The 13,984-nt window shown below is 35.0% G+C and overlaps 2 protein-coding genes and 1 pseudogene across 2 annotated transcripts; all 3 read left to right on the top strand.

Annotated features, from left to right (window-relative positions):
- Positions 1-21: 21 nt before the first annotated feature.
- On the top strand, positions 22-730 carry LOC112518700. The gene is made up of 2 exons (XM_025126486.1): positions 22-382; positions 466-730. Exons 1-2 carry the CDS (start codon positions 59-61, stop codon positions 562-564), a joined length of 423 nt encoding a protein of 140 aa, XP_024982254.1. The 5' UTR covers positions 22-58; the 3' UTR covers positions 565-730.
- Positions 731-4,099: 3,369 nt separating this feature from the next.
- Positions 4,100-6,373, top strand: LOC112517732. The gene is made up of 3 exons (XM_025125111.1): positions 4,100-4,632; positions 5,265-5,870; positions 6,296-6,373. The coding sequence occupies exons 1-3, from the start codon at positions 4,111-4,113 to the stop codon at positions 6,371-6,373; spliced, it is 1,206 nt and encodes a 401-aa protein (XP_024980879.1). The 5' UTR covers positions 4,100-4,110.
- Positions 6,374-8,995: 2,622 nt separating this feature from the next.
- The window catches only part of LOC112518237, a 7,398-nt pseudogene continuing 2,409 nt past the window's right edge, over positions 8,996-13,984 (top strand).

Raw genomic sequence — 13,984 nt, 5'->3', positions numbered from 1 at the left:
TGTGGAATTGCTCTTCAGCTTCCTAACCATCCCATTAAGTACTGTAAAACGTTTAACAATGGATAATTCTTCTCCGTTGGCTATAAATAATCTGTTCGGGAGTATTACAAGATTAGGAGATGGAGAATACTTGAAATCTGAAGATGTCAAGACCATGTTACTTAGCCCAAAGGTTGCACCTAATTATCAACGTGTTACTGAACTTTTGCCGATTTATGACCCAAGAGTATGCTCAGGTCATTTCCTCAAGAAACATGCAACATTCATTGTTTCTGATGATCTGAAAGTAACAGTTTCACCATCTACTTCTATAATTTCTGTGTTGAACACAATTGGCATTCCTGATGTGGAGGTTGTGGAAGTGAGCATTGGTAAACAAGAGGTAAGCTATATATCATTTAGAAACATGAATGATGAATACATTTTCTAGTTAGTTTTATATGCATTACACCCTTGATTATGCAGGCACTTGCAATTCTCAAAGCTTCACTAACCTCGACATCAGTTTTAACTGATTGCCTCATTGCATTTACAAGGAAACAAAAGGCAGAACCGTCGTCTTAAATCCCCAATACATGTGTTGCTGGTAGATCTAGTCATGATATTTCTGTTTTGTATTGATATTAATGTTAATCCTTTACAATGTTAATCCTTTACACTGGTGCATTCAACTTTGTGTACTGCCATTTGCAAAGCTTACTTGAATGAAATTTATCAGTGGATCTTTATCATTTACGTGATTTTAGTTCAGAAAAACCTAGATATATATGTTTTAGTACATATACACACATATATATATATATATATATATATATACTAGAATGGTACTCGCACAATGCAGCGAGATACATTTTGATTTTAATGTTTCATTTTATATTTTGCTCCATCTTTGATACGATATTGGTTTCACATGAGATTTTTGTAGTTGTTGGATTAGATGGGTATAAGTAGACTTAACGGTTCTATGTTTTCTCTCCTCTTCAACTTGGTCTATGGTACGAAAAATCGTCCCCCATGAGCCAGGGTTTGCCGTTGTTTGGTGGTGCTCCAATTACAACCTCGGGCATCGAGAAAAAGGTTTGCTCTATCTTTGATATGATATTGGTTTCACATGAGATTTTTGTAGTTGTGAGATCAGATGCGTATAAGTATAATTAGTGCGTGGTATTGTTTAAAGGATCTATTGACCACAAAGGTTAAATTGTCCTTGATGCAAAACAAACAAATGGAGCCTCTAAAATAAAATGTTTGCATTGGTATTTATGGGAATAGTCTTCTTTTTTGTTTGTTTCTTTTAACAACCTTAAATTTTTATTTGAGTTTTGTATATTTGGAATGATCCTGTTTTTGCTGAATTTTTAGGCTTCCTCTAAAACCGATCTTTTTCTCTCTTTTTGCTGCGTTCTTTTTAAAAATTTTACAGTACATGGGCTCTTTTTTGGTTGTGTGTTTCCTCTATGATTCGATCGCTTTCCTTTTGGTTGTGGCCAAAATGGGCCCATGCCCAGCCCAGGGCTGGTAAGGCCCAGTTATTGACCGACAGTCCGAGGCCAGTTACGGTTTTTATGAAAACTCAAAGCCGGCCTTGCTCGAAGACCAGGTATGGGACTTTCGAATATGTCATAAACTGACCACACTTTTCTTGACTCATAGAAGTAGTGAAGACTTATTGTTTGGTATTGTTTAAAGGATCTATTGAATTCTAATATGATTGGTTTATTCTCTGTTCATTCGGATGTGTGTTTAGATAGTACGATGATGTAAAGGTTATAAATTAATCATACTTGATGGGGATTTCAAGATTTCATTCTTAAAGTTTTTTAAATATTACAACACTAAACTTTAAAAAATGTAATTATAGAAACATTTATAACTTTTTTGTGTGAAAAAGATTTAAAAAATATTTTAAGTGTATTTAAATGACCCATTAGAGATTTTAAAGCAGATTTCAATAAGATATCATACATAAAAAATTCTTCAAACAAGTTTTTTTTTTATGTTGAAAGTTAAACTTTGATGAAAAAGTTTAGGACCAATTTGGCCAGTCCGAGACCAGTTCTAGGGGCCGGGATTTGTACATGGAGAACAGGTCGGATGTTCTTGGTCAGGAGTCAGGACTGCATCCGGGATGTTAAATTATATATGTTTCTATCAATCTACTATGTTATATGTGTTCAAGTTTTACCACGATTTTACTAAGTAATCATCCTAAATAATGTGTAGCTAACTGTACTGCATATCATTGGCAATGGCGGCATAATAAATATGTGAAAGCGGAAACCGGGGTAAGAATCAACAAAGTTATCTTTGTTTCTTTCAATCTACTATGTTATTTGTGTCCAAGCTTTATCATGATTTTACTAAGTAATTATTCTCACTAATGTGTAGCATAATGGGTTTATGAACGTTTTGCTTGCAAAAATTACTATTTTTTTTTTACTTTTATACTTTTATGGATTTAGCCTCTTTATCGTCCATCAAAGACGCTTGGATCGAGCGACATCGGCGGTTGAATTTGGGATGAAGTAGCTACTGCCTCCAAATTGTTACTACTACAATAAAGTTGGGTTTATAGGACACTTCCAATTTTTAATCATCCTAATAGACCTCTTTATAAGACCTAATTTATAGGACCAAAAAAATAAAGTGTCATATTTAAAGGCGTTGTAATAAGTTTATATGACGTTTTGACGTCGCAATAAGTTTTTTAAGACACTTTTAATATAAAGCGTCCCATTAGCAACTTTATAGGACACTATTTGAAAAATTGTCTTGTAAAAACAAGTATCCTATAAAAAATGAGTTTGTAGGACACTTTCTAAAAAATGTTCTATAAAGTTGTTAATGTGATACTTTGTATCGAGAATGTCCTAAAAAACTTATTAAGACGCCCAAAAACGTCATATAAACTTATTACAACACCTTTAGATAGGACGCTTTATATTTTGGTTCTATAAATTAAGTCCTATAAAGCGCTCTATTGAGACGTTTAAAGATTGGAGATGTCCTATAAACTTAATTTTGATGTACAATGTAGGTAATTCTCACTATATTTAGTTCTAATAATTCATGTAATATATTTGGATATTTGCCCTTTGTTTGCATATGTTCTATTAATATTAATGAAATGTCTACAAGTCCTCCATTCGGTAGCTGCAAAACTAACAAAGGGGCAATGAGTTAACCCAATGAATTGTATAGAAAACAAAGCCCGGTCTAAAGGCATTTGTTCCTTTTTCTGGTCTGCTAAACATAGGGATGTTCAAAAAAGCCGTTGAGCAGTCTGACAGTCCGATCAGGTTTGGAAAATAGCAAAACCGGGCGGTCCGGTCCGGTCTGCAGTTTAGAACCTTTTTTGGGCGGTTTGGACCAAACCGACCGCCAAATATATAGATATATATATATATATATATATCTATATCTATTTTAATATTAGCAAGCTCAACTTTTTTAACTTATTGGCTATGATCCAGATATATCCCTAAGCCTAACATTTAACATAATCAAAATCGACGACTAAAGCCATTGAACATATCGACACACATTTGATATTGACGGTMTCCAAATTTTGAAATTACTCAAGAACTCCATCAATCTATTAATCTTTCTAATCCATGATTTGATTTTGGCGCACATCATCATGACATCAACCAAGTGATTCAACCGACTTAGACTTGGCTTCTATTACATAGGTTATTTTGGTTTATCTTTATCTGTTTCTTTGTATACTAGAATGATTTTAGAAATGAATCCGTTTGAGGAGAGGCTGACGTCTGTTTAGCTTGTCTGATTTGATTAAGAACAATTACCCACCCATAGACTAGCACACATCACCCAAGAATCTGAGTAAGGTATCTGGTTGGGTGTTCTACAAATCATGGTATGGCATATACTTTGTCTGAATGGAAACATAACTTGATTTCAAACCAACATAGAAAGTTTCTTCTAGTTTTGCTTCACTAATGAATAAAGTGATGAGAATCTTAGTTGAAGTGTGAGTCTGAACAAAGAAACTGGAAATCCATTTAAACCCGAATCACATTTCAATCTTTCGCGGTCTCAATCAGACGACGAAGACACGAAAAAGGTGGTTAGCTTGATCACAGACCGATGGGAAGCAACGCGAGATCAGTTTGCCTGAAAGTATTCGTGGACAAAAAGAAGAAAAAAGTGATGTTTGCGGAAGCAGATCAAGACTTTGTCGAAATTCTCTTCAGTTTTCTCACTTTGCCGCTGGGAAAAATCGCAAGACTCTCGATCAATCACGAGGACGAAAAGAATGTAAAAGTTGGAAGCTTGACGTCTCTATACGAAAGTGTTGTGAATCTTGACATCGAGCGTTTCTCCAACGAGGAGTGTAAAGTTGCGTTGGTTAATCCAAGAAATTCATCGGCTGATCTTTGTCAGAAACTGAAAGTAAATCTAAACGAGATGAAGCCAACCATCGATGATTCTAACGACGATGATCATGGTGATGCGGTGTTGATAAAAGAGAAGGGATCGTTCCTCATCACGGATGATCTCAACATTATACCCGTCTTGCTCGACAGAGGCATCGAACTCTTTAACACTCTTGGTGTCGATTACATTGATTTGCTAGATGAGAGAACTGTCGTATTCGGCTTGGAAGAGGTAACATTTTGGTTAAATTATCGGTGTGTATGTTTTAAGAAAATCATCGGTTGGACTCTCACGTCCACCTAGCACTGTAACAAAATCAGGTTTATAGGATGCTAAGAATGTCCAAGTGTCATAATAGATCGTTTTATATATCTTAAGTTTATAGGACAAATAATAATACGTCTTATCTAAAATTGTTAGTTATAAGTATATACGACGTTTTTGGATATCTTAATAAGTTTTAAAATAAAGAGTCGCATTAGCTATTTTGTAGAACATTTTGAAAAGTGTTCTATGAACACATCTTTTTATATGACACTTGTTTTTGTAATACACTTTTTCAAATAGCATCATATAAAATAGTTAATACAACGTTTTATTTTAAAAGTGTCCTAAAAAGTTTGTTAAGACACCCAAAAGCGTCCTAAACTTATTGCGACACTCTTAGATAAGACGTCTGATCCTATAAAATGAACTCCTATAAAGTAGTCTATTGGGATACTTAAACATTTTTGGCGTCTTGTAAACCTAGTTTTGTTGTAGTGTAGACACAGTCCATCTAGGCTCTATATTTGTCTGGATTTAAAGGGGTTCCACATATTATAACAGTTTCGTTCTGACACCGGCTTCAATTACTATTTCAGTTTTCAAATCTACTCAAGTGGTCATTGTTAACAAATAATCCATTGACGAATCTCGTTCTTGGAGGAAGTAAAACGTTCCCGTGTTCATCGTGCATCACGAATTCGACACCAAGTAGTTCACATTTGCCGTCAAGTGAATCGGTCCAGCCTCAGACGATGAAACTACTCGTCCAGAAATCAAAGAAGAAGGTCTTATGTGCACAAGTCGAGAAGTTTTTTATAGAACTGCTCTTCAGCTTTCTAACGATCCCGTTGGGCGCTGTAAAACGTTTAACGATGGATAATTCTTCTCCGATGGCTATAGATAATCTGTACAATAGTATTTCGAGTTTAGGAGATKGWAACTACTTGAAATCTGAGGATGTCAAGACCATGTTACTTTCCCCGACGATTGCAGCTAATTATCTTCGTGTGACGGATTTTCTGCCTATTTACGCAGCAAATACACGGTTAGGTAGTTTCACGAAGGAGCAACCAACATTCATCGTCTCGGATGATCTCGAAGTATCGCTCCCACCATCTATTTCTACGATTTCAAAATTCAACACTCTTGGCATTCCTGTTGGTGATATTGAGGTTCTGGAAGTGAGCATCGGTGAACAAGAGGTAAAATTTTCTAGTAACTTAGTGAGATTAGCTCAACTGACAATAAAATTTGGCCTTCTAAAGAACTTTTACAGAGGTCACCGGTTCGAGTCCTACAAGGTCACCGGGATTTTCCTGGTTGGCTGTTCAGTTCTTTACGGCCTTGGGATTAGCCGAGGTGCGTGTAAGTTAGACCGAACACCCACGTTTAACAAAAAGAAATTCTAGTACTAACGTAGAGAACAGAGAGAACGAACTATAGATTTCTTACATACGCCACACTCTACAAAAACATGGGCGTTTTGGGATGCTTAACTGTCCGTGGACATCTTAACAGAGTATTTAATGAGATTATTATGTAAAATTATGCAGTTTCTTTTATTTTCGGTTCTATTATTTACTGTTTATACATCTAACCAAACATCTGTATTTATTTGATTATGTAGGCACTTTCGATTCTAAAAGCTTCTCTCACTTCGACATCAACTTTAACCGATTGCCTCTATGCATTTACGAAGGCATAACCATAGACTTGAAGGTATAAATTGATCTATGACAGATATGATCGTGAAATTTAAGGTTCAGTTTGGTTTGCAGAAATGAAATGGATTTGGGGGATTTGGATTTCAAATATATTATTTATCAGTTTTTGTTAACAAATCTGTTATGGAAGTTGAGTTGGTTTTATATTTCGATAAAGTCAAATATTCTTATCTATTTTGTTCTAAACAAAATTTATCAGTTTTGGTTACAAGTATGATATATTTACTCCATCGATATATGATTTTGTGCATATGTTCGTGGATTTGAGACGTTAACATTGGGGAGCATTATTCAATTGTTCGGTTTACACGACGTTGTGCTCTCTTCATTGTGAAGACAACGATACAATATTGACAACACATTTTTGTTTGGACGATAAGCATCTATTCATTGGTTTTGTTATGGTTCTTGGTTTAATACGTAATTTTGATATTACTTTTTCTAGATTTTGTGATCAGGAGTCAAACCCGCTAAGAACCCTCCATTCTTTTTTCCGGTTGATAGGCATTGGATGGATACGTCTTGTCTAAATGAAGAGTTTGTATTATATATCGTACAACAGTGTTTTTCTACCAAGACATAATATTGGATCAACGTATTTGGATGTGAACTCAAAAAAGTGGAGCAGTCAAGTTTAGATGATAGTTTTAAGGTGTTGTTTAGTTAGTTTTTCATTAAGTCATGGATAGATAAAACTGTATGTATAGATTAATATGTCTGTATAGAATTAAAATGTTTTTGTTTGAAAGAGTTTTTTTTTTTATTTTATAGACAAAGGGAACATGTTTTCTAATTATGAGGAACATGTTTGGAAAAAACTTGACTTTCTGCATAGAATTTACTGAATAAGTTATATTCTATATCATTAAGTCACTACCAAACAGTCATATATACCTGATCGAATAAGTTGTTAGTCGCATTAAGTCCATTAAGCTGCTAACAAACAAGCCCTAAGTCTTTTTTTTACCAAAGTAAATACTATTATTGATTATAAAAAAAAAGTTCACAAGATATACTGCAATAACAAATATTTTAAGACAAAATGCATCAAAATGCAATGAAAATTATCTTCACTTTTATTTAATAGATAACTTTTTTTTTTTCTCAATTAATGTAACAACGTTTCAAAATTTTCCACTTTTTACTGATTTTAAAAGGTAGCAGAACGATCTTATAATATCAGACGACATTGATGCCAAGCTTATTATTTGATTAGTCGTAATTTTTTTATAAACCAGTATCTCTGTCATAAAATTTTACAGGATTAGCAAGCTACTAGTTAAAATATGAAAATTTGAAACTTTATCCTACATCAACCAAGACTATACTAAAAAAACTTTGTTAGAACATCTCCAACAAATTCTCTAAATTAAAGAAAATGAAAAACTATTTTAGAGATTTTGATTTTTAATTATTATCTATTTTAGAGAAATTATAGAGAATATGAGGTTAGGGAAAAACCCATAAAAATGAAAAATTAAAGAACATCCTGATAACAGTTCATTTAGATGGTATGCACACATTTAAATACACATAATTTGAATTTTTTTTGGTTTTTATGCACGTTTGCATGTTATGCATATGTGGATACCGAACATATTGCTTAAAACTTGTATGCTCATGTGTATACCGTCCAGATGACCAATTATTAGATTGTTTATTTTTTTTTTAATTTTTTATGGTTTTCGCCTTAACTTGACACCCCCCACCACACACACACACACACACTTATATATATACACACACACATACACATTAAAAGGGTATTCCCAAAATGCAACGAGATATATCTCGATTTTAATGTTTTATTTTATTCATTTTTTCTGTCAATATAATACGGTTTTATCTGATTTTTAGAAAACAATAATATTTTTATTTTTGAATGAAATATACATTTAAAAAAAATATATATCGATATTATTATTAAATTAACTAGTCAAAAATTCTTGTTTTTTGTGTAATTTTTTAATTCAATTTAGATTTATTAACAATGTAATTTATTTTTGTTTAATAATATAACTTTTATAAGAATGATAATTAAGTATTTTGTTAGAAATCAGTGATTGTTTTAATTATATTTTAAATTTTTATATTTAAAACGAGATGTTTATTATGTATTTGATTATGTTTATCTGCAGTTAGTTACACAAATTCAAAAATAGAACTTTAATAAGTTGTATTTATGCATAATATACTTGTAATATTGATTTTTAAGTAATATGTTTCAATAAACAATATTTCATGTATAAAAATGATTTTTAATAGTTTTTGTGAAAAACTTTATAATATAATATAGATATATGTATGTATGTATATCAAAATTATATGATATTTATTTTTGTTTAAAATAATAGTGCAACAAACAATGCATACAATTGGGTTGAAAATCATAAGAAGTAGGCAACAATGAAAGCCAGCATTGGTAACATCGATACCAGGTGTTTCTTACTCACGACTCTCGTTCTCCTTCAAGCTCTCAGCCTCGATCTATCTGACGCTCTGTCTCTGCCTCTGCCTCTGCCTCTCCTCTGCCTCTCGGCTTGTCCCCAGTTCTACCCTAATGCCCTTCTCAGCCAGGTATTTTCTTTCTCATTAATTGATCACTGATTAGGTTAATAACGACACTGAATCATGTGGAGTCTCTGACCAATTTCAACAGACGGTGTTGGTTTTGAATTCCTTTTCTGATAGCATCCAATTGCTTGAATGTTTTTTGTTAATTGGTTTACTAGAAAACAGTTATAGTATGCAGGGAGTTTAAACAAGGAAAACATTTCCTATCAGGGTGAAGATCTTGATTGAGATATATATAAGTTGGATTAGTCTGAAATGAAGAAGATTTCGGTTTCATATTTACGTATATTGTCTTTAGCTGCATACGAATTCTTCAGATTTTCTACAGTTAGCTAACCTAGGTGGAGTGGACTTTATGGAAAATAAAATTTGGGATTTGGTAGGAGTTCAACTAGAATGCTGACCTTTTATAGTATTTATATTTATGAAGCTGCTTTCAGCTTGATGTGTATTTTGATATTTTCCCATTTCATTTGATTTACTTTGTTGTTTGTGGGTGGATTAGGGTGAGAATTTGAAGTGCTATACTTTTGGGTCCAGAGATGGCTTCAGTATCTCAGTCTACGGTTTCMTTTTCTGGGAGKWTGTCTTCCGGAMTTGCAGCTTCAGAGCTTCTTCGAAGCTCTAGTAATGGTGTTAATGGTGTACCACTAAGAACGCTCGGCAGAGGACATACTGGCACAAGTAAGAAACGTTTAAGTGTCTCTGCAAAAGTTAGGAAGGTGAAGAAGCACGAGTACCCGTGGCCCCAGGATCCTGATCCCAATGTTAAGGGTGGAGTTCTTAGTCATCTTTCCCCGTTTAAGCCTTTAAAGGAAAAGCCGAAGCCAGTTACCTTGGAATTTGAGAAGCCTCTTATGGATCTACAGAAGAAGATTATTGATGTAAAGCCTCCTAAACCACTCTAATGTCGTCGCTTGTAGTAAGATTTGGAAGATGTCTAAAAATTTAATTTTTGTTTGTATGCAGGTGCAAAAGATGGCTAATGAAACTGGTTTGGACTTCAGTGATCAAATCATCTCATTAGAGAACAAATATCAGCAGGTTCAATTACTTATTTGGATTTGGCAGAAATATAAAAAAGAGGAAGACTTCAAAAAAAAAAACGTTACACCTGAAAGGCAGACATGATAAATTTTGTGCTTGGAATAGAAATATTATTGTATATATTTGCATTAGGTCGTTGTCCATCCCACCCTTGTGATGATGAAGTAGACAACTGGTAATAACAACTAAATCCCTTGGATGGGTGTTAGAACTTAGAAGTTAAGGGTCTGTTTGTTAGCAGCTTAATGAGCTTAATGGGACTCACAGCTTATTCAGTCAGCTATATATGACTGTTTAGTAGTGGCTTAATGATATAGAAAGTGGCTTATTCAGTAAGCTTCTAGGGGGGGCTTTATGCAGAAAGCCAAAAAGATTCCAAACCTCCCCCTCTCAATTAAAAAACGTGCCTTTCATCTATGAAAAAACCCTTCYAACAAAAACCTTCCCGATCTATATAGACAGATTAATCTACACAAACAACTTTTCCCATACAGGACTTGGTAGAAACCMTCCAAACAGCCTATAGCTATTACAGATCTTTAAAATGGATCTTCTTTCCCGGGGATTTCTTTTAATTTATAATTAAATAGTCACGTTGCTGATCAGTCACRTCTGSTTAATCTTTTTATGTACTCATTTACAGGCTCTTAAAGATCTCTATACACATCTGACTCCCATACAGCGGGTTAATAKTGCACGACACCCWAACAGGCCTACTTTTCTTGATCATGTCTTCAGCATTACTGATAAGGTCTGGTACTTGATGCTCTCAAAGCTCTCTAATTTTTCTGAAGTTGAAAACTTAAAAAGTTACTTGAAAGAATCCCACATGATAGACCCTTTTTTAAATCAAAATGTACAGTTTGTTGAGCTTCATGGTGACCGRGGCGGCTATGATGATCCTGCAATAGTGACGGGTATTGGAACAATAGATGGCAGGCGATTCATGTTTATGGGTCATCAGAAGGGTAGAAATACCAAAGAGAATATTCAACGCAACTTCGGWATGCCTACACCACATGGGTAAGCATATTGGATCGGTAGCAATATAWGTTATTTGGAGCTACTCTTGGTGAWATCAATGTCAATAGATCTTATAGATTTACATTATAGACAAGTTATGTTAATATATGATACTTCAAAGCACAGAATTTTTGATTCATCCAATAATTCTAAATGTGTTTTTTAGAAATCCTGTTTTCTTTTCATATTACATGGTGCCGCTTATGTTTCTCTAGCCTTAATCTTCTTTCCTTTTTCCATTTCTCTCTCTTTCTTTCAATTTATTTGGTCTTTTTTGGGCAAACTTAATTTTTCACACTTTTTGCAAGCTGGGGTCTTCATGGAAACAGCTGCTCTACTCTCCCGGTAGAGTACAAGTCTGTGTAACCCCCCCTCCCCCGCCGCAGGCGGGCCCCACCTGCGGGTGGGATATACTTTGATTGTTTGGTTTGGTTTTAGAAGTCTTGCTAATATTGATGCTATGTTTCTTACAGCTACCGCAAAGCTCTACGCATGCTGTACTATGCAGACCACCATGGATTCCCTATTGTCACATTCATTGATACTCCAGGGGCATTTGCTGAYCTTAAATCAGAGGAACTAGGCCAGGTATGTAGATACATATATAAAGCTAATTATCTTTTATTATTGTTTCTACAGTGCTTGACTTGGMGGTTAATTTATTTCTATGCAGGGTGAAGCCATTGCCCACAATTTAAGGACTATGTTAGGTGCCAATCGTTTCCATTGTGATTGGTGAAGGTGGATCTGGAGGTGCTTTGGCAATTGGTTGTGCTAATAAACTGCTAATGCTTGAAAATGCAGTCTTCTATGTTGCCAGGTGACTAGAAAATTTTCTAACTTTTACTACAAAGTACAAATGTAGGTTAGATCTTGCGGCATCATGATCACATGAATTCGTAATCTTTTTATAGTTGAAATTTCATGGCTGCCTGAGAGCAAAACACCTGAGGCTATTTGTCGATTGAGCAAGTAAATAATTCATGATGATTATTACAAAGTTCAATTTTAAGAAAAGAAACCTTTAAAATATTGAACAAATATTGCTTTTGGCTATTTATTAAATTATCTGAAATATATATTGAATTTGAACAAAAAAGTTATTTATAAATGACCATATAATACTTTAGATGCAACTTATATAGTAATTTCCAATTTTAATCATAATTTAATTTCATTAAGGAATACTTTAATTGAATTCAACCGTCTATTCATGCATATCAAACATGTTTGAATGGCTCTTTCCATTTCTACAAGCASAGATCAAACATGATAATGGAATGGAATGTCACATTCCATTACCTTGTTCATTCCGTTTCATCCAACCAAACAGACCCTTTAATATCCTCAGCAAAGTGGGAGGGTTTTTCTCTTGCAGTGTTTGTATTTATAGTCTTTTCTTCTAATCTGTCTGCATGTCTTATTACAAGTTAAATTACAGCTATATCTAACCTCCAAAATCAACCAATCAAATTACAGTTTTTTGGAAATAGGAAACTTATGTAAAGATAGTTGTGTTGTTGCTAAATCATTCCATTTCTTTTATTTTTATCCCTAAAATTATTTAATTTCTCATGGTATAGCCCCGAAGCATGTGCAGCAATTCTGTGGAAGACTGCTAAAGCCTCTCCAAAGGTGGTGAAACAGTTMTCTTCTTGTCTTTATTGGTATATTGATAACATATAATGCTCAAAGCTTATATAGTTTTTTTCCTCATTTATAGGCGGCTGAGAAGCTCAAGATCACAGCTACAGAGCTCTGCAAGCTACAGATTGCTGATGGCATCATCCCTGTAAGATTCTGCTGTTTTCTGGCATAAGCACATCTCTTCCTCCCTTTCCCCCTAACTCTCTAATTTCATTCATCCATCTAAATAGAACAAGAAGGGATATATTAAAGGGAGAAATGGACGAAGAATGGTGGAGATGAACAGATGATATCTTGTAGAAAAGTTGCTTCGAATTCATAAATTTGAAAGTAGGAACCATATGATGTGCCAAACCATATATATATATATGGAAGGGTTCAAACGATAGCACCTTCATTTTACGAGAATGCGAGAACACCCTTCTCATATGTGATAATACATGTGAGGGGACCTAGTGGTGTGTGGACAACATGCCATGCGACCTAGGTCATGCAAAAGGTCGCTTGTGTCTCTGATTTAGTATCACATATGATGGATTATCACATAAAGAACACCTATCACATGTGATAGTACACGTGAAGGAGCCTAGTGGTGTAAGGTTAAGAACACATGAATCATTTGTTCGTACGTTCATAACCTTTTTGCCTTTCTTATTTGAACCTTCCCTTGTATATATGTACACATACAAACAAGCGAACAGTGAATTCCATGCGAAGTGGGTCTGAGCAGGGTAAGATGGATGCAATCTTTCCTCTACGCAAAGTCGGGTCTGAGGAAGATCCCTGCCTTGTGTTTTTTTGCTAAGTGTAGAACTAATAAAAGCAATAAAAGAGGTTTTGGCAAGTTGAAAAAAGCTTGAAGTATGCAGTCAACACCATGAAATATGCATAGAACAAGTAGGAATAGCGAAAGCAAAAGGGAAAGTATTAGTCATCTAGGCAACTAGCACGTTAGTGATGCAAAATACCTCTTCCTTATAGAGGTAGCTGTGACTACACAGTAGTGGCATGGTGGTGGGGGTGGGTGGCACCCCTGCCAACGACACCCCCGTCCCCCCGCCACCCACCCGGTCTCTCCCGTCCCCACCACCCACGTGGATGGGTATTGGCATGGTGGTCGGTGGGGTGGTGGCGGGGTGGTAGTTGTGACGGCGACATTATCATTAGTGGAGTGGTTGTCAGGTGGTTGGGTCATGGGGTGGGGCAGGGTGGTTGTGGGTGGGTGCCGGGTTAGGGGTGGCAGCTGTGACGACGACACTAGTGTAATGGTGGTCAGTGGTGGGTTAGGGGTTGGTGTGGGG

Source organism: Cynara cardunculus, assembly GCF_001531365.2.
Source record: "Cynara cardunculus var. scolymus isolate 2C chromosome LG 9, CcrdV1, whole genome shotgun sequence".
Taxonomy (NCBI): Eukaryota; Viridiplantae; Streptophyta; class Magnoliopsida; order Asterales; family Asteraceae; genus Cynara; species Cynara cardunculus.
Note: the sequence above shows the minus strand (reverse complement) of the source record. Positions and strands in the feature narration are given on the sequence as shown.